The sequence below is a fragment of the Mustela putorius genome, unplaced genomic scaffold (genome assembly GCF_011764305.1).
Source record: "Mustela putorius furo isolate JIRA1106 unplaced genomic scaffold, ASM1176430v1.1 tig00000129_pilon_pilon_pilon, whole genome shotgun sequence".
NCBI lineage: Eukaryota > Metazoa > Chordata > Mammalia > Carnivora > Mustelidae > Mustela > Mustela putorius.
The window spans coordinates 882,484-907,656 of record NW_025421290.1 but is presented as its reverse complement, the minus strand read 5'-3'; the positions used below and the strand labels follow the sequence as shown (position 1 = coordinate 907,656).

Sequence of the window (25,173 nt, the reverse complement as noted above, 5' to 3'; positions counted from 1 at the left end):
GGGACTGGGTCTGAGAAGTTAAATCAACATCACAAACTCTCATGCTAAGGAAAATTTTAAATTACGTATTTCCTTAGAGATGTCATCAGTATATATCCAATAAACAAACCTACATAATAGAAATATTTCTATAACAGCACTTACAACACTTTTCTTAAGATTTATTTATTTGAGGGACACTTGTGTGGTTCAGATGGTTAAGCATCTGCCTTCGGCTGGGATCCCGCTGGGATCAAGTCCCACATTAGGCTTCCCATATCAGACTCTTTCCTCAGCAGGGAACCCGTTCCTCCACTGTCTGCTCTGCCTGCAGCTCTCTGTGCTTCTACTATCTGCTATCTGACAAATAAGAATCTTAAAAAAAAATAAAATAAAAATAATAAATAAAAGATTTTTATTATGAGAAAATTATATAATAATGTATCATTATAATATATAATATGATAATATATTATTACAATAATTATAATATTAAAATATTTATTTGAGAGAGGAAAAAAGAGAGAGGGAAGCGTGTACATGCGCGAAGTAGTGGAGGGGTATAGGGAGAGAAGAATCCCAAGCAAATCTGCCACTGAGCAGGGAGCCCCATCTGGGTCTGGATCCCATGACCCTAAAACCCCCACTGGAGTTGAAATCAAGAGTCTGCGCCCAACAAACGGAGCCACCCAGGTGCTGCTGAACACTTTTGTTTTAAACATGCTTCCTCCTCCACACTTCTGACCAGCTTGAGAGCCAACACCATTCACACATAGCTTCTCTGAGCCTTTACTTCTACAACTTAAATGGTATATAATCTTTTAAATAACAAGTACTAAATAAATGACCAAGTAGGAATGCATTAGGCAAAAGAACACATTCCACTGGTTCTCAAAGCAGTCAGTTATGTCTTAAGATTTACTTACACAAACACTAGTGCTATAAACATTGATAAGGAAAGTGGTTATCAATATAGTAAAAGAAAAAGAGATTAGGTGTGCCTGGATGGCTCAGTTAAGCATGGGACTGGGACTCGTGATTTCAGCTCAGGTAATGATCTCAGGGTCAGGAGAGTGAGCCCTGCATTGAGCTCTGTACTCAGCACAGAGTCTACTTAAGATTCCCTCTCCCCCTCTCCCTCTCTCTCTCAAATACATCTTTTAAAAACAAAAAAAAGTGCAGATTAAAGAGCAGTATGTGTAATGCAATCCACCAGTATCTATTACAAGCATATACATAATTTCAAAAACCTACTGGGATATTCACTTTTTTTTAAAGATTTTATTTATTTGAGAGCACAAATAGGGGTGGGCGGGGCAGAGAGAGAAGCAGGCTCCCCACTGAGCAGGGAACCCAATGCAGGGCTTGATCCCAGGACCCTGAGATCATGACCTGACCCAAACGTAGACGCTTAACTGACTGAGCCACCAGGCTTCCTGGGATATTCATTAAACAACAATAAAAAGATTTGGAGGAGACTATACCAAGAACTTTGGAGCCACACCATCTATGTTTCAAAACACGAACTCTGTGACCTCATGCAAATATTTATTTTTATTTTTATTTTTTTAAAGATTTTGTTTATTTGACAGAGAGAGATAGCAAGAGAAGGAACACAAGCAGGGGGAGTGGGAGAGGGAGAGAGAGAAGCAGGCTTCCCACTGAGCAGGGAGCCCAATGTGGGACTTGATCCCAGGACCCTGGGATCATGACCTGAGCAGAAAGCAGATGCTTAATGACTGTGCCACCCAGGTACCCCTCATGCAAGTATTTTAATATTTCTGTGTCTCTACTTCCATAAAATGGGGATAATAATATCCCCATAAAGTGGGGATAATAATATACTTCACTGGCTTATTATGAGGATTAAATCCTCAGTGGCTTATTGTGAGGATTAAATAAATTATATATGCTGTAAGTTATATGCTTAAGTTATAATGCTCTAAGTTATAAATAATGCTCTAAGTTATAAATAAGCATTCAGAATGGCATCTGACATATAGCAAATGCTATGTAGCAAGTGTTTCCTAATTATATTTTATTTTTCTTACCAAAAATAAAGTTCTTATCACAGACTTTATCTATACCGTAGATCCCTTAAGAATGGTTTAGGAAAAGGTATCCTCTTTGTCTCGTAAGGGTTTTTAATATCTTTGTATTCTTTTATTCAAAAAAATATGCATCAAGCACTTCTTATGTCAAGCCGTGTGTTAATAATGTCTTTATTTATAATTTTTTTTTAAAGATTTTATTTGACAGAGATCACAAGAAGGCAGAGAAGCAGGCAGAGAGAGAGGAGGAGAAGCAGGCCTCCTGCTGAGCAGAGAGCCCAATGCAGGGCTCCATCCCAGGACCCCTGAGCTGAAGGCAGAGGCTTTAACCCACTGAGCCACCCAAGCGCCCCTAATAATGTCTTTAATCAAGTGTCTTCCTAGGTCATTATACCCTAGAAACCTGGACATCTCCTCTATTTCGTAAAAAACAGAGACCATATATTCAGATCTATACAGTTTCTATTCCTAATCTGGATCTGCATAACTTCCTCTAATCTTCAACAAATTGACCCACATAACTTTTTAGATGCTTCATAGTCTTCTAACATTTTTAGTAAAAAAAAAAAATTGTAAATTCACTTACTAAAAAAAGCACTAAGTTTACAGGCTCTAACACTATACTACTTACAAAAGCTTTAACAAAAATGTCGAATATATGGTAGCTAAAAAACATGCAAGTATTTATTAACACAGCAGATACTGGCAATACATACTTTCTTGTTCAGAAAGACTTTGAGTCCTTAAGCAATGGGATATTTTGAGTACATCAGAGAACAATGTGGAAATTGCAACACACAGAATTATTTGTTTTAACAGTCCTCATAAAAATGAAATAATACCAGTCATGACAAAATCATAGTGGGGAAATTTAAGTGAAATTACTTTTGACCGAATACGAACAGATTTAGATTTACTACATAAAATAGATCTTTTCAGAAATAGATGTTTTCAGTATAATGTGTTATATGAATCACAAGAATGTACTTTTAGTACATCATTAAGTTTCTGTTTTTAAGATTTTTTTTTTTTTAATGTAATCTCTACACCCAACTTGGGGCTTGAACGTACAACCCTGAGATCAAAAGTCCCATGCTCCACAGACAGAACCAGCCAAGGACCCCTGAGTAAACCAAGCATATTTATGTGCCATGTACTCTATTAACTTAGTACCACAAAGAATAATTAAACTTGGGTTCTATTTTCTCATTCCTTCACCACTCCAAAACACCTTAGATAGGATTCCCGTTATTCCTCATCTATAAAATGGATAAAGAAAAACTTGTGTTTAAAAACAGTAGGCACCTGGGTGGCTCAGTTGGTGTCTGTCTTTGGTTTAGGTCATGATCCCAGGGTCCTGAAAAGAAGCCCTACATCAGGCTCCCAACTCAGCAGGGAGCCTGCTTCTCGCTTTCCTCCCTACTCATGCTCTCTGTCACTATTTCTGTCTCTAATAAAATCTTTAAAAACAAATAAATAAAAACAGTAAAGTTCCTAAACATTTCCTAAAGTATATGGGAAAAAGTTAAAATTTAAAAGTGTATAAATTGTGATTATCAAGTAAGAAAATTTATTCCTCTTTTTATCTAAAAGAATCTCACATGACATTTCAAGAGAATTATAATCCTCAACATTAATTAATTACCTGAATAATCAAATATATTTTAATGATTGGATTTTTCCACCCACCTCTGAAAATGGTGACTATACAGCTGTGTTGGAATACCAAGAATACGATCATATATAGCTGTAACTTCTCTCAGGTTACCCTGTTCATTTTCCCAGTTTATATACATTTCCCACAGTCTGTCAGACCGGAAATCTGTTCCTGCAGCTAGAACAGCGTGCTCAAAAGTTCTGAAAAATTAAATCACCTCTAAGTTATCGTTCCAAAATAAAATCACTTTTAAAATATTTCTGTACCTTATAATAATACAAATATCAAATCATTCAGTTGTACAACTAAAACTAATACGTCAGTTATACAATTTTTAAAAAATTAAAAATAAATAAAACATTTCAAAATTTCAGAAGATCATGCTAAATTCAAAATTACATTTAACTGCTTCCTAAACAAGTAGGGAATAAAAGGCAGAAGGAGTAACCAAAAAAGTGTACAACGGCTACTTTTTCAAGAGTAAGGAAACGGGAATATACATATTTTGATGTAATTTTATCTTACACAGAATTACAATGCAAAATGCACACTGCAAACGTATCAAGAGTGACAATGCAGATACTTAAATATTTGTGAAATTTGAAATGTCTGTCAAATAGATTCATCTACAGCAGAGACAGAGACAAATTTTATCTCAATTTAAAGACTTTCTGGCAAAATATAACTCTCCAAGAAGGAACCCAACTGCCTTGTAAGGTAATGAGAAGTAAACATATGTTTTTAAAACTTTCAAAAGTCTCTCTGATTCTAAAATTACAGATTACTAAAACAAAACAACAATAACACCATATGTTTTTAAACAACCTAACTCATTTCAAGAGATTTTTGTAAGCAATTTTAATCACTAGATTTGATATCCCAGTGGGATAAAAACTTTTAGGTACTTATTTCCAAAATATATCTTACAATCAAGAGGGATTTTTAACAGTATGAACTATACTACCTGAAATAATCTACAACTTTAATAAGATTCCAATCAAAGATCTATCAAATTTTAAGCGGAACAGGTAAAACAAATTCTAACACTCAGCTAACATACAAAAAGGACAATGCAGAGGACATTTTCCTGAAAGATATCAAAAGAAATTAGGAAGCTACAGTGATAAAAAGTATGATATTGGTTAGGTAACAGAAAAATGGATCACAAAACAGTTCCAAGAAAGCAGAACAATGTACATGTGAGAATTTAGCATATGATAAAAAAGGTATTTTAAATCAACACAAAAATGTTGGACAAAATAAAAGGTTAATCTATAACTTAAAAAAGACACAGACTAAGATGCCAGATGAATGAGTAACAAAAAAAAACTATTAAAAAATTAGAAGAAAATACCAGATTTACGTATTTTTGGCAAGACAGGCAAAAGACTCACATATGAATAAAAGATTATAAGGATTGAACCACATTAAGAAAAAAGTGATGTAAAGACAAGACATTCTAAAGAAAGTTTTAAAATGTACTAAAACTGGAGGATGTTAATATTTCCATAAAGGATTAAGAGATTTGTCTATGCATGCATGCACACATGTATATGTTTGTGTCTGAGGTTTTCAAGACAGTAAAATACATATTACTGCCCCTGCAGAATCCCAAAAATGATTCAGGAAATTAAAACACCAGAAACTAACAAAAGTGGAAGGAATTGGGAGAGTTAATCATCTTAACTATGATTAAGAAGCATTTAATGAACTAAAGACAGGATATTTACAAGGTTGCTTTAAGGAATGGTAAGAGACCTTATACCTCCTTTCCTACCCAGCTATGGGATTTCAGCAGCTAGGTATACATTCCCCAGGCAGATCAGATGATCCTTCAATGAGGAGCTACGTGGCACAGCAGTGAAATGTAAGAATACCAATACTGGGATTCTCCCAACAAAAACCTAGGTGCCCATTTGGTCACCCTACTGCGAAGCCCATCAAGCCAGCTGATAATACCGTGCATACAAAATACACAGAGCTTATATTCAGTTTATTAAAATCTAGTATTTTAAAAAGATTTTATTTGAGAGAGCACATGCACCCACAAGTAGGGAAAGGGAGAACCAGGCTTCCTGACAAACAGAGCTACACACAGGGCTCAATCCCAGGACCCTGGGATCATGACCTGAGCTGAAAGCAGATGCTTAACCAAATGAGACACTGAGGTGCCCCTTAAAACTAATCTTTTATATTTTTTTGAAGATTTTATTTATTTATTTGACACAGAGAGAGAGAGAGAGAGAGATCACAAGTAGGCAGAGAGGCAGGCAGAGAGAGAAAGGAGGAAGTAGGCTCCCTGCCGAGCAGACAGTCAGATGCAGGAGCGTAACCCACTGAACCACCCAGTCACCCCTAAAATCTCATTTTAACATGAGCAGAAATCAGACAAGTCAGAGATGAAAACAAGTAAATAAAACACTTCAGAGAAAATAGTGCTGGAAACAAAAGATAACTTTAACTCTTTATACTTTTTTAAAAAGTAAGAAAAAGATATAAGCCATGTAACAAAAATAGGAAGACAAAAGGAACAATAAACAAAGAAGATTCTTAAATATTAAAAAAATGATGGAAGATATTAAAATTCCAATATAAGGGTCAAGGAAATACCTCAAAAAGCCAAAAAAAACCGGACATGTAAAAAGTAAAAAAAAATTAAATTAAATTAAATGATTAAAACAGAAGATCCAATGTACAACTATAAAAACAATAGAGAAAACCACAGGAAGAGAATTACCAACATAAGAATATATACAGTAATGATGATTTTTAAATTTTATTATTTTTTAAAGCAAACTCAAGCCCAAGCAAACTCTGAGCCCAACACAGAGCTCAACTCATGACCCCATGATGGAAAGCTCAATGCTATACTAAGCCAGCCATGCACCTCAATAATAACATTTCTCTGAAGAGAAAGACATGAGCCCCATAAAATGAAAAGGCCCACTAAGCAAGCACAATGAATTAGAAAAAGAAAACTCACACCAATGCATATTATAAAACTGCATTTATATCAAAGATAAAGAGAACATTTTAAAAGCTTCCATGAGGAAAAATGAGTCATACAAAGGGAATCCATAGAATTATCATACTTCTCATTAACAAAACCAAAATCTAAAAAGAATGGAGATGCCTTCAAAGGCCTAAGGAAAAATTACTTCCAAATCAAAACTCTATACCCTACTGGATCAAGTGGGTGTTTCAGATTTACAAAATCTTAATTTTTTTTTTTCTCCCAAGCATCTTTTATCAAGAAGTTATAGGATGTACTCCTCTAAAGATAGGCATCAGCCAAGAAAAATCTGGATCTTATAAACTCTCAGAATTAGAGCTTGAAACCCAAGAAAGAGGTAAAAGCATCTCCTATATTCATGATGAGGAAATCTCAAAATAACTGCTCTTTGGCAGAAACAGAACAAAGCAACCAATCCAGACTACGGAAGAGAAAGTTCCAAGAGGGATATTCCCCAAGGGGAAGGGTAAAAAATGGAATTTGCAAATTTCTGAGTATAATTCCCTTTCACAATTTCAGATTAAGTAGAATAACACTAGATATAGTTTTTAGCTTAAAAAAAAATGCACATAGCATTTGTACACTGCGGTAAGTCCAGTTATTACTACTGACAACTGAAAATAGCTGTTGGAAGGGGTAGGAAATTTTAAATGTTCAAGGAACACAAAGCAAGTGAGAAAAAGGAAGAAGTGTAAGAAGGGGTAATTAACTCCAGGAAAAATAAAAGGCTCCAAAACCTATCCATATTGGAAAAGTAAGAAATGGGAAGACAGGGTATAAGTGAACTAAAAATCTCATCTACTATACCAAAATCATAATGTAATAAAGAGAGAGAAAGAGCAGTAAAGAGTTACTATTATAAACATGAAGGATAAGAAACAGATAAAATATTTGAGGAGGGGTGGAGGGACTGCTTTTTGTTACAAGTGGTTTAACAATGACTTTTTAAACCATATGCACATACTTTGATAAAAATAAAAACCAAGAACACGTTAAAAAAAATTCCTATGATCAATAAGAAAAGGACAATCCAAAAGTAAAACGAGCAAATGACATGAATAGGCAATAAGCAAATGGCTGATATAAGTATACAAAAAGATGGCAAACTGGGATGAGCAATCCAGAGATATGCAAACAAAAATAATGAGATATCACTGGAGGTTAAAGAGAATGTGACTACTCTTCATATACTGTGAGAGTTTAAAATTGACCACTTTTGAAAGAACATTTGATAAAAGTTTTGTGTTCTCTTTGACAAAAGCTCTATCTCTAGCATGCTCGACATAAATAATGACTAATACAGACATGTTTATAGCACCACTGATTATCTCCTATAAATAAGGATTTAGTCAAATAAAATATAGTACTTCAATACCACAAAATACTTTTGCAATGCTTGAAAAATTACGATAGGGAGAGATTCCAAAACAGCCTGTTACATTAAAAAAAATCAAATATGTACAATACATACACCTATAAACATCCATATATGAAAGAAAACACAATTCACAAATCATGCAGGGAATGGGATTGGGAACATAAGGGAGCATGTGAAATGAGGACATTATTATCTATAATATTTATAATCATGTGTCAGTTTATTACATGTATCTTTTTTTAAATAGTGAAAATGAAATGTATGTTAAACATTCAGTTTAGCATTCATGAGTAGTTCTATTGTCAACATCAAAATATCTGACTTATTTCTACTTTGAAGGCATCTGAGTATCAATTTTTAGCATACCCTCTTATTGTACTGTTTGTCTCAGGATCACCAGGGTCCAATGTTTCTTTTAAGAAGTTTATATAATGTATCCATAGATCAACACTAAGAGGTATTGCCTGAAGCCCCCGACGATACACCTAAGAAGAAAACAACAAACTGTACTTCAAATATTTAATTATTTCTTAACAGAGAGGCAACACTGTGTTATCCGGTGAACCTTAGAAATACTAATTACTGGAATTTTGTTTAAATAATCTACCATTACCATTTGGGTGGAGGTTGGATAGAACATGGCAATGTTCTGATCCCCACGTGCAGAGTCTTGATCTTCAAAGCGCAGCAGTCCCTGCATTCTGACCGGGTTGTGTGGGCAGGCTTTGGGTTACAGACCATAGGGCACAGACCCATTAGAGCATCAATGACAGCGTCTGACCAAAAATGCAATAAGACGTAGCAAATGTGACTACCAAACCAACTATATTGTTTGGAAAATGAGAAATAAATGTAAGTGAGAGAAAAGCCCTGCCCTACTTGTTAAGCTGCAGTGTAATACAGAGGCTTGCACTGCAAAGCTTGACAAACTGTAGAGGTTTAACGCACCTGCCAACAAAGAGAGAAAATATTAGCTACAAATGCCACAAGAGTGACAAATGCAAATAAAATACCCTATAAAATTGTTTGACCATAAATCGTAGGTACTGCCAGCCAAAAAAAAAAAAGTTTTTGTTTTATTATTTGGCTTACAGTACCTAATGGAGATAATTTTATTCAGTAATGTACGCACCTCATCTGATTGTTTAATGTTGTCATGCCGCTTTTCAAGGTCTGCATACTTTTTCCAGTAACCATAGCAATATGGATAGTGTATGAAAAATTTGTCAAACGCTTTCCTGGCAGCCATCAAGTGATTCTGATGAAAATAAAACAGGGTGTTTAAAAATCCTGGAAGTTAATGTCAGAAAAATATTATTTCTTCCAAATGTATTATCTCAAATAAAATAAACTCGCAGATTTAAAAACCACATACACACACAGATCTCTTTCTTGCGTATTACAGTCTTATCCTTTGAAACAAAAGGAAGTAATTCTGTCAGATAGAAGGTAACTTTTTATTTCAGTGATTAAATACATATTTTCGCATACACACCAATTATTACAAAGATTAGACTCTCTACTAATGTTGACAAATAGGTACAAATGTTATAAAAGTTATTTTAAAGCTAAAAAATGTACATATCTAATGTTATTCAACTTAATCTGAAAATTATTTAATTACAAAACAGTAAACCTCATCTGCTATTACTTGATTCATCTGTCCCTTCTAATCCCATTTAAATAGTTACTAACCTCCTGTTCTACATACTGAAGCAAATATACCCAGCCTGTAAAATCCTGAGGATTGCTTTCTACAGTTTTCCAGAATTTTTCATACTCTGGAGGGAAATTTGCTTCTGTTTCTGTCACTGGAAGGTCCACAGCATTTGTTACTTCATTTTCTTCTGCAGCTGCATTCACATTAGGAGATCCATCAGGGGACTGTTCCATTTCCGTCACATTCATAATCTCAGTACTGAAATCAGCAGACTGTTCTACCACTACCTCTGAACTGTTGCCTGTGCTGCCATTACTAGAATTTCTGTACTCATCCATGTGAGAATTTTGCATATTTGTTTATGTTGTCTTCAGTTAATGATCTGTGGAAACACAAATAAAGAGCAACATCTTCCAAATGTTTATTTGGCATCATGAAAACCACCTTTTAAAAGCCCCAGCTACCTATTAAAGAAATATATTAACTTCAATCTTGATCTCTGAACAATGGAAACATTGAATCAAAGAATCCGTGTATATTAAACAGTATGTGTATATTAAATTGGGGAAAATGTTGAAATTATTCTCTAGAAAAATTACTTGAGCCATGTGGCAAGACATTTTCAGTTGCCTATCCAATATCCTCTCTTACCATCTTCCTAGTAAAACCTGTTTCTGGTCTGAGTAACAAAATATCTAGCCCCATGTGGGAATCATGAGACTGAAAAGGATATCTACTATAGAGCTCTGGGAAAGATTTTGCTTTTCTGACAAAAAGGGAAAGTCACAAATAGTGTAGGTTCTACCACTTTCTTATCACCTTGAATGTGAACATATCTAAAACAACCTATGTCTTTAAAGCGGTCAATAAGGAATTGGCAAGGAAAAGTAAGAAATGATGACCCTGACGTTATCAGTTACTAATAACACAATGCTAATTTCACACTATGTGCAAAAATAAGTCCCTATTTGTTTAAACTACTAGGAATAGACAGGTTTTCTATTACTTGCAGACAAAAGTCCTAACTGATTAACCTACTAACAATGCATGAAAATGGTCACTTCTCCATCACCTCTCGTCAGCACTAAGTATCATAAAACCTAATTTTTGTTCATTTGATTAAAAAAAAAATAGTACCCTCATGTGATTTGCATTTAACTACAAGAAAGCTGAATTTCTATTTTCTTCTTAAATGCCTTCACATCCTTCACTCATATTTTCTATTACATTACTAATTTTTATTCTTATTTGTTTCTACAAGCTCTTTGTGAATTAAGGAAATGAGATCTTTATAATATACATTATAAAACATTATTTTTAGTTTTTCTTACTAGTTTTTTTGTGTGTATAGAGGGTATCTTGTAAACGTCAAGCAGCTATGAAATCCAAATCTTAAAACATGTTCAAAACATTATTTCAAAACATAGTATGAAGCACATTTTATCCCAAAAAAGGAGAAATTTAACATGTTAAATCAGGAGACCTTCTGAGGCTGAATCCCACTGGAAGAATTAACTATAACCAGGTAAATCTAAGGAATGTTAAAAAAAAAAAAAAAGTGGGAATGGATGCCTGGGTGGCTTAGTTGGTTGAGCATCCAACTCTTGGTTTCGGCTCAGGTCATATCTCACGGTCCTGGGATCAAGTCCTGCAAGGGGCTCCATGCTCATGGAAGTCAGCTTGAGGATCCGCTCTCTCCCTCTCCCCCTCACCTTTCCTCCACTCATGCATATGCATGCACTCTCTCTCTCAAATTAAAAAAAAAAAAAAAAGGAGTGGGGGAGGAGAAGAGAAAAATAAGGGAACAGGGGTAGTTTGGGTGGAGACAAAAGTTAATGCCTTATGTATGTCTAGTACTATATTACATTCCTGGTAAAGAATATTTAAGTATAATAGAAGGTCCTTACTCTAGGGCTTATTAAATTCATTGGGAAGAAACTAAAAAAAGACAGGCAAAACAGAATTTTTTTTTCTTTAAAGATTTTATTTATTTATTTGACAGAGAGAGATCACAAGTAGGCAGAGAGGCAGGCAGAGAGAGAGGAGGAAGCACGCTCCCTGCTGAGCAGAGAGCCCGATGTGAGACTCGATCCCAGGACCCTGAGATCATGACCTGAGCTGATAGCAGCAGCTTAACCCACTGAGCCACCCAGGTGCCCCCAAAACAGAGAATTTTAAATGAAACAAAGTGAAAGTTTACAGAAATCAACTGAAAATTACAGCCATCTAGAAGGGCTTCATGAAATAAAAAACTGGGTCTTAACTTTGAAAAACTGTAAGTTTTAGGACAATAGAAAGAACAGTTATCCAGAACAGAGAAAAGCCCACTTGACAGAAAAATCCTTGACAGTCGACAAAACAGATAGAAATTAGAACTGATTCGAAGACAAGAGAGACCAGGTTTTCTATTGGGGAAGAGGAAGGGTAAGCAGCAGAATAAGCAGGGTAGAGTCAGAGGAATCTGAAAAGAAATGATATAAGTAAATCTATAGATACATGTGATGAAAAATAATACGAGAAGCAAACCCACTTGGTACATAGTAAAAAAGAATCCAAAATACTAGATTATGAGAAAAAATAAGTTCCCTTCCCATTAGCTTTTCCATGTTTGAGGCATTTGAGGCCCTAAAAAGGCAAAGAAGCTTTCAATTTTTTTTTTCTCTTCTTCCCCTTCCTTTAAAGAAAAGATACATTTGAAGATTAATTCTCCATATGCAAATTAGTCACTGATTCATGTCTTTTTATTTCAAAGCCAATGTCAAACAAACCAACAAGAAAGTGTTGGTTGATAGAGTCTGAGTCATTTACCATCAGCCCTATTCTAATATTTAAGTGGAACATAATGGCTTCTTCTGCAATCAGCAAATTTACCACACCCCTGCATCTTCAGAGATTATCAATTACTCCACACCCTGTAATTAAAATGCTGTAAAAAGAATTAAGAACATCATCCTTGGGGCGCCTGGGTGGCTCAGTGGGTTAAGCCGCTGCCTTCGGCACAGGTCATGATCTCAGGGTCCTGGGATCGAGTCCCACATCGGGCTCTCTGCTTAGCGAGGAGCCTGCTTCCTCCTCTCTCTCTCTCTCTGCCTGCCTCTCTGCCTACTTGTGATCTCTCTCTGTCAAATAAATAAAATCTTTAAAAAAAAAAGAACATCATCCTTACCCTTAGGGAGATCATTTTTCTGATTACGCCAAAAATCACAGAGCCAAATGAATACACTAAAGTTATTTTTTTATAAATTATTCCAACATATTCTTTATAACATGGTAATTAACTAGTCCCACTTCATTCTTGACAACAACCAATAACTTCCAATTAGCAACATAACACAGCAAAGGGGCAAAAATATCAAAAGGAGACAACTGTGGTTTTAGCATAAAGACAAACAAACGAACAGAAAAGAACAAAGAGCCCAGAAATAAACTTTTGCATATATAGTTAAATGATTTTCAACAAGGGTACAAAATCATTCAACAAAGAAAAGGCAATCAATTTTTAAAAATGTGCTGGGAAAACTGGATATTCACATGCAAAAGAATGAAGTTGGAGCTTTACCTTATACCACATACAAAAATTAACTCAAAATGGATTAAAAGCCTGAATGTAAACCTAAAAATAAAAAAATTTTAGAAGAAAACACCGAGGAAATCTTCATGATATTGTACTTGGCCATGATTTCCCAGAAATATCAAAAACAAAGGGAACAAAAGTAAAAACAGACAAACGGACTATATCAAAGTTTAAAACTTTTGTGCATCAAAGATCTACAGAATGAGGGACGCCTGGGTGGCTCAGTTGGTTAAGCAGCTGCCTTCGGCTCAGGTCATGATCCCAGTGTCCTGGGATCAAGTCCCACATCAGGCTCCTTGCTCAGCAGGGAGCCTGCTTCTCCCTCTGCCTGCCATTCTGTCTGCCTGTGCTCACTCTCTCTGACAAATAAATAAATAAAATCTTAAAAAAAACCAAAACAAAACAGAATGAAAAGACAACAGAATAGGAGGAAATATTTGTAAATCTTATATCCAATTATGGATTACTATCCAGGATATATAAAGAACTACAACTCAGCAATAGCAACAACAAAACAAAAAACTTGATTTAAAAATGAGCAAAGGACATCAACAGTTTATCTCCAAAAATGATATACAAATAGCCAACAAGCATATGAACACATGCTCAACACCAATAATCAATAAAATGCAAATCAAAATCAAAACGAGGTATCACGTAACACCCATTATGATAGCTACTATAAAAAAAAAAACAAACAAACAGAGAATGATTCAACTGCTACAGAAAACAGTATGGAGGTTCCTGAAAAAATTAAAAAGAGAACTATATACGACCGAAGAATCCCACCTGGTATATATCCAAATTACTGAAAGCAGAGACTCAAACAGCTGCATGCACACCCACATTCATAGCAGCACTATCCACAATAGCCAAAGAGGAAACAACTCAAACGTCCATTGACAGATGAATAAACAAAATGTAGTATATACATTGAAATATTGTTCACCCTTTAGGGTTTTTTTTTATAAGGGGAAAAGAAAGAAAGAGAGGGTGTTCAAGAGTGAGCAGGAAGGAAGGGGCAGAGAGAGACTCTTAAAAACAGGCTCCATGCCCAGCGGGGAGCACAAGCAGGGCCCAATCTCTCAACCCTGAGCCTATATCAAGAGTCTTGATACTTACCCAACTGAGCCATCCAGGCACGCCTATTCAGCCTTTAAAATGAAAGAAATCCTGTCATATTCTATATGGATGAACCTTGAGGACATTATGCTAAGTGAAGTAATAAGCCAGTCTCAAAAAAAGACAAACACTGCATGATTCTACTTATATGAGGTATCTAGAGTAACCAAATTCATAGAAACAAAGTAGAATGCAGTTATCAGGGAATGGAGTGAGGGAGAAAAGGGAAGTTGTTTAATGCATATAGTTTCAGATCTGTAAGATGAAAATTTCTGGTAGTCTATATACAACCATGTAAATATATTTAACACTACTGAACGATACACTTAAAAATAGCTAAGGTAAATTTTATGTTATATGGCTTTTATCATAAAAAAAAAAAAAAAGGTAAGACAAGAGTTTAATTATAACTAAATTAGGGGGCACCTGGGCAGCTCAGTGGGTTAAGCCTCTGCCTCGAGCTCAGGTCATGATCTCAGGGTCCTGGAATCGAGCTCCGCCTTGGGCTCTCTGCTAAACAGGGAGCCTGCTCCACCCCGACCCCCGCCTCTCTGCCTACTTGTGAATCTCTTGTCTGTCAAATAAATAAACAAAATCTTTTTAAAAAATTATAACTAAATTAGCAAATATAAAGTACAAAAGACTAGGAATTAGAATTTCCAAATACTTTTTAAGATTTTATTTATATGAGAGAGAGACAGAGATAGCAAAAGAGTGCATGAACAGGGAGCAGAGGGAGAAGTAGGTTCCCCAATGAGCAGGAGCCTGATAGGGAGCTCCATGCCAGAACCCTGGGATCACGACCTGAGCCGAAGGCAGATGCTTAACCAACTGAGCCATCCAGGTTTCCATCCAAATCCTTCCTTCATCATAAGTTATAGTATGGTAAATATTAAAATGAACAGGGGGTAAGGGGAGTGAGCCCTAGTCCTCTAGCTTAAGAGCATGTGATCCTAGTCAGACTTTCTTCCTCACTTCTAATTAGGGACCAATAATACTTGCATTGGGCTATTGGAAACATCAGATGAGATAAAAGCATGTGGAAGTCTATAAATTCACACAAATCAAAGTATCACTGAAAACAAGTTTCCTCAAAAAACACTTTCCAATCCTGATGTTATACTTTAAAATAACTACGGAAAAGACAAAAAAAATTCCTCAACACACTTAAATTTTTTTGAAAAAATTTTCAGAGGAGGAAAAAAGCTATTGCCTTTCTTCATAAATTAGCAGACAACAGAGTTTATCTGGAGGTCTACCTTATTTGTTGTTTTTAAATTTTAGACATTTTTTGCTCTATTAGGTAAGATTAGAATTTAGCTATTATACCAAACATGCCCCTATAACTTCCCTCTCACAAACATGATCCAATTGCAATCAGTGTGGAGTTAAATCAACATTCAGGTTTACATTAGTATGCTTATGTAAACATTTTTTCCCCAAGCTATCATGTATACTATAATTACATTTAATTACATTTCCTTGCTTCTACCTCTTTAAATCTTTCATTATTTTCATATGCTTGGTTTTCTTTGACCATTGACCTCAAACTCCTGAAGAGCTCTTATAAAATTCCTTCAGGAATAACCAACACTCAGGGTGCCTGGCTGGCTCAGTTGGTAAAGCATGCAACTCTTAATCTCAGGGTCATGAGTTTGAGCACAGCATGTGGCATAGTTTACTAAAAATAAAAACAAACAAACAAACAAACAAAACAACGGACACTCATACTATCAAGTCCATTTTCCTTTTAGGAGACATCCTGTTTGAAACAATATAACCTTCTGCAGCAATCCAGACTGGTTTGCCTTGTCTAAGTTTGTCTGTTCTATTTGACCCAAGGAATTCCTTTAACTCCTTTCCTGGGCTGAATCTCATTTACAACAGCTAAACTATTGTTCATTCTTGATTTATTCCCTCTTTTAGAAAATCATTTCTATAAACTTCTGAAAAAGCATATGAGGAGTGAAAAAATTAAGACTTTTCAATGCTAAAATCCTCATAATTGAATGATAGATTGTCTAGGTATAAAATTCTAGAATGAAAATAATTGCACAAGAGTTTTAAAGAGGAGGCACCTGGCTGGCCCAGTTGGTGGAGCCTGAGACTCTTGTTCTCAGAGTGGTGGTGAGTTTAAGCCCTAAGTTAAGCATTCAGATTACTTTAAAAAAAAAAAAAAAGTTTTGAAACAAAAATAAAAAGTTTTGAAGGAATCTTTTCATTGTTTCCTAATACAGGGTGTTGTTATTATTATTTTTTTTTTTTGGAAATTTATTCATTGGAGAGAGAGTGCACAGGAGTGCAGAAGGGAGGGACAGGAGAGGGAGGGAGGGAGGGAATCCCAAGCGGACTCCACCCTGAACATGAGCCCAACACAGGGCTCAATCCCACAACCCCAAGATCACAACCTCAGATGAAGCCAAGATTTGGGCACTTAACCTACTGTGCCACCCAGGTGCCCCTAGGGTAATGCTATTGAGAAAACTCCTCTATATGAGACATGTTTTTTTTCTCCACAGTAGCCAGCATTTAATCCAAGTGTTCTGAAATTCCAAAATGATGTGCCTTAAGTCTTTTCTACTCATTCTGCTGGTATTCATTCAGAAGGCCTATTTTAATCTAAATATTTACATCATTCAATTCTTACATTCCATATTTATCATTTATGTAATAATTTTCTTCCCTCGGTTTTATCTTTGTTGAACTCACATTACTCAGTTGTTGGGACCTCCTGGACTGATACTCTACTTTTCTTAGCTTTTCCTACATTTTTCCCCATCTTCCTTGACTCATTCTACTCTGAGATCACTTTTACTAGGTTTTTAATATATGAATCAAAATTTTAATTCCCTTTTTTTTACTCTGAATAATCCATTTTAGTCTCCTATTCTGTTTCAGTGGTGCAATATCTCCTGCTATCTCTCTATAAATCATTTTGAATTTTCTTCTGTTCTCAGACCTGTCTCTTCTGTGTGTTTTGGTCTCTCAAATAGAGATCTTCAAACTGCTGTTCAAGAAGTGTGATGCATCACACAAAATCAGAAGCTAGATAAAGCTTGAACCTCAGTGCAGGATGGCATTCTATTGAGGGGGAACTCATTAAAAGTCAGTGCTTCACATCATTTCCCTGGTGTTAAGTTTTCCCAAAGAAGAATGCTTCAACTTAAAAAAAAAATATGAAGATGGGGCGCCTGGGTGGCTCAGTGGGTTAAAGCCTCTGCTTTCGGCTCAGGTCATGATCCCAGGGTCCTGGGATCGAGCCCCGCATCAGGCTGTCTGCTCTGCGGAGAGCCTGCTTCCTCCTCTCTCTCTCTCTGCCTGCCTCTCTGCCTACTTGTGATCTCTGTCTGTCAAATAAATAAATAAAATCTTTAAAAAAAAAAAAATATGAAGAGACAATAAGCATTCTAGGAGCAAAGAAAAAAAACAAGGCTAGTTATCTTACCATTCAATATGTAAACTTTTATTCAATTTCCCATTTTCATCAATACCCCTGTCTCAACTCTCACCAGCTATGTCAAACCTTCTCTGGTTCCACCCTTTTCAAATAATAAACATCTAGTTTTTTGCTGGCTATATTATATGGAAAAGAAAAATGGAGGGTCTTAAAAAAAAAAAGTAGGGTCTAAACTACTGCAGACTTTCAACTAATCCTAGAATTTTTAGCCCTACTCAGCACTTTCATCATGAGAGGCACTTGGTAACCAAAATTCCTGAGCCTTTCTGGAGTTTTGTGGGAAGATCCTTCTATTTCTTATTAACTTCCCTCTCTGCAGGTGAAGAACTGAATGCAAAAAAATGATAACGTAAGTTCATCAGTGAAATCTACTCTGTTTCTTCCAAAACATTTAATTCTCATGTTGACACTTTCTCTTCTGTCCTTTGACTTTTAGGGTTTACATGATGTTATTTTGTTTTTATATTATTTTTTATTTTACTGAAATTAGGTTTACAACTATGCTCAACCCTGTTCATTTAGTATTTTCCCATTCTCAAAGTATTTGTTTTGTATCTCTTCTACAGCACTCCTATAGTGGCTGAAATCATTATTGGTCCTCTTCCTTCCCTTGGCCATAATGGAGAAAGGATCTCTGCTCCTAGCAAAGGTCACACCCTGAATTCATGATTTGATCATTTCTCCCACCCATCTCAATAGTGGTTCTTAAATTATCTTTACTCTCCCCTTATCAGTTTCTTTCAGTTCTTAAATCCAACAGCCTTCAAGTGTAAATGTTTTTCTTCTTCTATATAATAATTCATGACATACATATGACAACTTAGCTTAAAAACAAATGAAGGATATCAATCAAAAGCTATGTTAAGGATTTGGATTTTGTTCTAAGGACAAAGCCAATGAAGTTGTACAAGCTTGTTACCTCTACTTCTGTAACCTCCATTTACTCTTCAATTTGGTTTCTTCATCACTCTCTAAAATTTGCCAAGGTCATAACTTCCTGATGTACTATTTACAGCATCCAACAGTAATGATGACTTTCTACTTGTAAGATTCTTTTTACTGATTTTTCTGACACATCACATTCACCTAGCTTTCCCCCTACCATTCTGAAGAATTTTTTTTCTTCTCAACAATCCTGTAAGAATTGTTAGCACCCAACATTTTGTACTCAACTCTCTTCTTTTCTCAATCAACACTCTCCTTGGGCTGAAAATGTTCTTCCCTTTGATATATTTCTTTCACTTGTCTTCCGAGTCACACCATCACCTCTTTCTACCTCACAATCATGCTTCCTCCCAAGTACTAGTCTCCTGAGGCACTCAATCTTTCTTTCATCTATTCCTTCTCTATCTCCATTAACTCCCAGTCTCACAGTTTTAAATACAAATACTAATTACATGCCAACTCCCAAATGCTATCTCCAGCCTTTTTTTCCAGACTCCAGATCCATATATTCAACTGCTACTTTTATCATCTACACATACAGAGCCATTTCAAATTACAAAATGTCCCTAAGTGAACTTCTGATCTCTTCCACAAAACCTGCTCTATCCACTGCCTTCCCCATATCTGCTAACAGAAAATCCCTCCTTTCAGTTGCTTAGGCCAAAAATCTTGGGAATCATCCCTGACTTTTCCTTCTTTCGCACCCAACCACTTCGTTATGGAAACTTTCATATGTACTCAGAATTCCACATCTTCTAATTCTAATTCAAACCACCCACTCTCACCTAGAATACTATTTCAGTCTTCTATAACCTTACATAGGTCTCCTGCTTCATCCTTTTTGCTGCACCTACCCTACCTCCCTGTCCCCAGTCCATTTTCAGCACAGCAGATAGTATTCTTTCTAAAACACAAATCAAACCATGCCACTCCACTGCTCTATCTCACAGGATAAAAGTCAATGTCCTTGAAATGGCCCACTGTCTTCCTCCTACCATTTATCTTTTGACCTCATCTTCTCCTACTCTTAACCCAATTCAGCCCCATTTGCACTGGCATCTTGTTTTCTCTAAAACAGACCACACTCTCCAGCTTTAGAGCCTTAAATTGGCTGTTTCCTCTACCAGAGGGATTTTCTCCCAGATGCCTTCCTTAACTCCTCCTTTATTGATATGTCACCTTCTCAGGGCGTCTGACTCTTAATTTCACCTCAGGTCAAGATCTAGGAGTCCTGAGACTGAGCCTGGTGTGGGGCACTGTGCTTGGCAGGGAGTGTGCTTGAGATTCTCTCCCTTTCCAAGCCCAGTCCCACTCCCTTTCTCTCAAATAAATAAATCTAGGGAGGAAGGAAGGAGGGGGGGAAGAGGAAGGGAGGTTGATAGGTAGGGTACTTTCTCAGTAAGACCTACCTGGGTAATCCTATTTAAAATTTTAACTTGCTCCCACTCCCAGCTTACATGATCCCTTTTACTGTACTTGATGCCCTTTACTGTCCTCTATTTTTTTCTTTTATCCATAATATTATACTCTAACATAATAATTTACTTACTTAGAATACCCTAACATAAGAATTAACCATCCCCTTCTTTTTATTCACAGAAGTACTGCTGTAGTTTAAGTAATCAGTATCTCCCCACTACACCAGTATTTTTCAAACTGTAGACTGCTTCAGACAGCTTTTTCTCCTCTTTTGCAAATGAAAAATAAAATGGAAAAAAATTTATCAGACTGCTTTGCACACAGTAAGGGTATATTCTTTTGTGACATTTGCTGTGACTATACACACACACACACACACTCTTCAATTACTGCATACTGAGCTGCATGGCACACTGAAGACACTTATTTGTGAAAGAATGAATGAATGAAAGTATATCATCATATACTGCTATGATTTCAATTACTAGCTATTTGTCATAATCCTGAGACACCATTTATTGAACAAGTATTTTGATGAATGCCATTTACCCATTTTAAAGAATAGCAAAAACAAAACTGACTAATATTAATTTGTCTAAGGTTATATAGTTAGTAAAGCAAAAAGACAGGATTCAAAGTCGTTCTAACACCAAAACTCTCCCCATTCTCTACCAACTTCTGCAGCCAAGAAATTCTCCTTTTGTTAAAGTTTGGTTTTGTTTTGTTTTCCAGTTCAGCTCCTTTCCACTTCAAGGCCTTAGTGTACCCAGTTTCTTCCATCTGGAATATTCTCCCATCCCCTACCCCACCCCCACTTAGAACCTTCAACCTAGCTGAAGCCTACTCATTCTTCTGCATGGGAAGTTTAAATACCACTTCTTAGAAAGTTTTCCCATACACTCCGAATTATCTAGGTTCCCTCCATGATGCTCCACAGAATTCTTTCTCTCCATAGCACAAATCTCATTTGTGGTACTCGTTTGGTATCATCTTTCCACCTAGACTACAAATTTCTTGTGAGTCGGGCCCAGATCTACCAATACACAGGAATACAATATACCAGGAGGCCCAGTACTACAAACTCAATTCACTGAATAATAAATAAACGGTATCTGAGTCCTCAGTCCTCCCAGAATAAAAACTAATATATTACTTTCATAACCAAATGAGAGTACTGGAGCTTTAGGAGTGGTCCCTGGGTGGCTGAGATGGTGAAGCATCTGCCTTCAGCTCAGGTCATGATCCCAGGGTGCTGGGATGGCCCCAAATAGGGCTTCCTCCTCAGCAGGGAGCCTGCTTCTCCCTCTCTCTCTACTATTCTCCCTGCCTGCGTTCTCTTGCTCTGTCAAATAAATAAATAACATCATTTTTTAAAAAAAATAAAGTACTTGGGCTTTAGGGTCCAATAGAATTGAATTAAAGATCTGGCCTAGGGGTGCCTAGGTGGTTTCATCAGTTAAGCATTTGCCTTTGGCTCAGGTGGTGATCCCAGGGTCCTGGGATTGAGCCCTGTGTCAGGCTCCCTGCTCAGCGGGAGCCTGCTTCTCCCTCTCCTCCCTGCTTGTGCTCTCTCTCACTCTGTCACTATCTCTCTTCCTCTCTCAAATAAATTAATAAAATCTTAAGGGAAAAAAAAAAAAAAGATCTGGCCCAGTTACTCATTAGGGAACACTGAGCAAGATACTTAACCTCTCTACGCCTCATTCACAAAATAATCACAAATACCCTGCCATAAAGATTAACTATCCTCTTCATTCACAGTGCTATTACTACAATTTCAGTAATTATCATCTCCCCTCTTTTTTTAAGTTTATTTTAGCAATCTCCACACTCAACATGGGACGCTAACAACCCAGAGATCAAGAGCCACATGCTTTATTGACTCAGCCAGCCAGGGGCCCCTATTTTATATGGCCTCTCGAGTAATGTTTTTCAAATTTCAGACTGATTCCAATCAGCTTCTCATTTTTTTAAATGGAAAAATACAGAATTGAAAACAATATATCAGAGTTCATGCACACACTAAGGGCATGCTGAAATACACACAGAATGCAACTACTGTTTATTGGGATGCAATATTACATGCACAACCTACTATGGGTCACAGTAAAAAAACTTGAAAAACACTGCTATACTACTGCTACAGATAAATTAATATTACTGTAATATTAAAATGAGCAGAACAGAGGCCGTGGTTTTATTCACTACTGTGTTCCTAGAACCTAAAACAGTGTCCTGTATGTAACAGCACATTAAATCTCTGTTGAAAAAGTGAGTGACAACCTGGTTCCAACTTAGCTTTTCAAATATACTAACCCTACAGTATTCCTCCTCATTGCTTTTTACAGGGCTCAATATATTTTTCATGTCCGAACCCTGGCTTACTCTATTCTCTTAGACTAACAAACTTTCCTTTTCTCAATGCCCTTCTACATTTCACTTTCTTATAAAATCGTATTAGAGGCCCAAGTCCACGAGCATGAAAGGAAACATGATAAATTATAATGTGACTACATATACACTAAAAAATACAGTTCTACATCCTACATTCAACTTTTAGTTTAGTTAGTTTAGTTAGTTAGTTAGCAAACGTTAAACATTTCACTAACAATTCAGCATGCCATCTTAAAATTTAAAAGGTCTTCTGAAGGATCATTTAACCCATACTTAATTAAAAATGTGAAGTCTAATTTAATATCTTCTCTCTTAACTCTCTCTAGGCACTCAAAATTATACCATGTATTTTTCTTTTCATAAACAAAGAAACACAAAAACATCTAAAGTCATTACTAAGGACCAAAAAATCAGTTTGAGTAGTGCAAATCAACTAGCTTTCCAATCTACAAGTTACTCTGTTCCTCATCCTCAGATAAGCCAATCTGAAGACACAAATTGTTAAGAAGAGACTACCATAACCACTTGTTTGGGAAACTATTTTCAAAGGCTAAGTAGAATGTCCACAGACTGACCTTTTATATTTTTCCACATATTAAACACTTAATATTTTCCAGAAACTCAACCTTGTATACATATATTTACATAAATGACTGCATCACCTCTAAGTCTTTGGGGGGGAAAAAAAATTACCATTCGACAGGAACTACTTTCTTTCTCCTTTGACTATTTTTCACACACATACAAAATCCTGTTTCAAGCAGATTAGTTATTAACGTACCACAAAAGGTTCTGTTATTTCTCTTTATGATGTTTAAATAATCTCTACACCCACTGTGGGGCTTGAACACTGATCAGGAGTCACATGCTCTACTGACTGAGGCAGCCAGCCGCCCCTGTTCTTTTTCTTTAAGACACATGTGTACACACACCTTTCATCATTTGATTTATAAAATTCTTTTTTGGGGGTGCCTGCGCAGCTCAGTCAGCTAAATGTCTGCGGTAGGCTCAGGTCATGATCCCAGGGTTCTGGGATTGAGCCCTCCCTCAGGCTTCCTGCTCAAGGGGACTCTGCTTCTCTCTCTCTCTCTGCTGCTCCCCCTGCTTGTGCTCTGCCAAATAAATACATAAAATCTAAAAAAAAAAAAAAAAAAGTCTTTAAAAAATAAAATTCTTCTTCTTATTCAACTATAAGTAAACAAGTAAAAATATTACCAAATACTCTGACACTAATTAGCCATCTTTAGTCAATGCCTAATTATTCCAGAGTTCATAATCTACGAATTAGAGTTTTTTAGCACAACTCCTTTCGTTCACTTTATACCTACCAGAAGCTCAACAGTGGAAAGTTCCAACTTTTGCAACTCTAGAATGAGGTTATAAATGGGAGGGGGGGAGGGGGGTTACCTGACAGTTGTTTTTTTCAATCTACTTAAGCTCCCAGAGAAACCAAAACACTTAAGTTCCAACATGAGCTTCGTATTTCCCTGTATAAAATGTGTTTTCTTAAGGTTCAACCTTCCCAGCTGTAAAAAAAGTTTAAAGTATTTCTGAACATACTGGATCAGTTGCCAAATAACCTCAAGTCCTTAAAAATAAGGCAACATGGGCATCGAACCGAAACAATTCAATCGGCATAAAATAATACAGTATTATAATCATCAATAACAGATAAAAAGCAGTACTACCTAGTGTCGGTCTCTGATTACAAAAGGTAAGCATTACTTTAAAACAGGTGTCTTTAGAAGATCCTATTAGGATCCTTAGCGTCTTTTTTTTCTGATTCTATCCTATGCTGCCAAAGCTCTGGCTGATCTTTGAGGTGCTGTGACTCAGGGTCCCAACAGCATGGCTTGCGTAGTCGGAACGCGAAACGCGCCACTCCAAGGCGCCTACAAGCTTTCATTAACAGAATTTGAATTCTCTCAATCCTCTGACGGCTACTATTGAGCCCCTTCCACTTCCAGTCACCCCAGCACACTGGTTTCCAGCCCTTGCGGAAGCTAGGGCTTCAGACTTACCCCCAAAACGCTTCCTAAACCAAGGTGGAGGCCCGCATTTCCCAGCCCTTCATAAGGCGCACTCGTCAGAGAAACCTTTGGTCTAAGAAAAGAAACCTCACCCTGCCCCACCCAACAGGTGGGAAGGAGAAAGGAATGTACAGCTGGGAGCCGAGGCCAGGCCGGGCCTCAAACAGGGCGGGAGAGGGAGGCCGCAACCCCAGTGCGGCCTGAAACAAGGCAGGCCCCTTCCTGCCCCACGAAATACCGCCCCCCCCCCGCCACTCCGCCCGGCCAATTCCAAAACGCCTGCCCCAGCTAACCTGACGACGGATGCCACTCAATGCCATGAGCCGCAGTCGGGGCCAACCAAGTCGAAGATGGCACTTCCACCGTCTCCGTCCCACAGACACCACAGCAGCCTCCACAGGAATAGGGCCGCCTCGCCGAGAGCAGGCGCGCATGCGTCGGTGCCCCCGGAGGCGAAGGAGTCACGTGGTAACAGCGCGTTCGGGCCTCGCCTT

The 25,173-nt window shown here is 36.8% G+C and overlaps 1 protein-coding gene across 8 annotated transcripts in view; it reads right to left on the bottom strand.

Moving 5' to 3' along the window:
* Positions 1 to 25,138, bottom strand: part of PRPF39 (pre-mRNA processing factor 39) — a 38,232-nt gene extending 13,094 nt beyond the window's left edge. Inside the window, exons 1-5 of one of the 8 annotated variants that reach the window (XM_004738709.3) lie at positions 24,973 to 25,137; positions 9,774 to 10,120; positions 9,211 to 9,336; positions 8,445 to 8,563; positions 3,720 to 3,887 (exon numbers count right to left, since the gene is read on the bottom strand). In XM_004738709.3, the coding sequence (XP_004738766.1) occupies positions 3,720 to 3,887; positions 8,445 to 8,563; positions 9,211 to 9,336; positions 9,774 to 10,091 (731 nt within the window). In that variant the 5' untranslated portion in view covers positions 10,092 to 10,120; positions 24,973 to 25,137. Of the gene's footprint in view, positions 1 to 3,719; positions 3,888 to 8,444; positions 8,564 to 8,691; positions 9,339 to 9,773; positions 10,121 to 24,670; positions 24,907 to 24,972 lie in introns of those variants that run through there. The other 7 variants (XM_004738710.3, XM_013055818.2, XM_045069062.1 and 4 more) reach the window with 7 other exon arrangements.
* Positions 25,139 to 25,173: the final 35 nt, after the last annotated feature.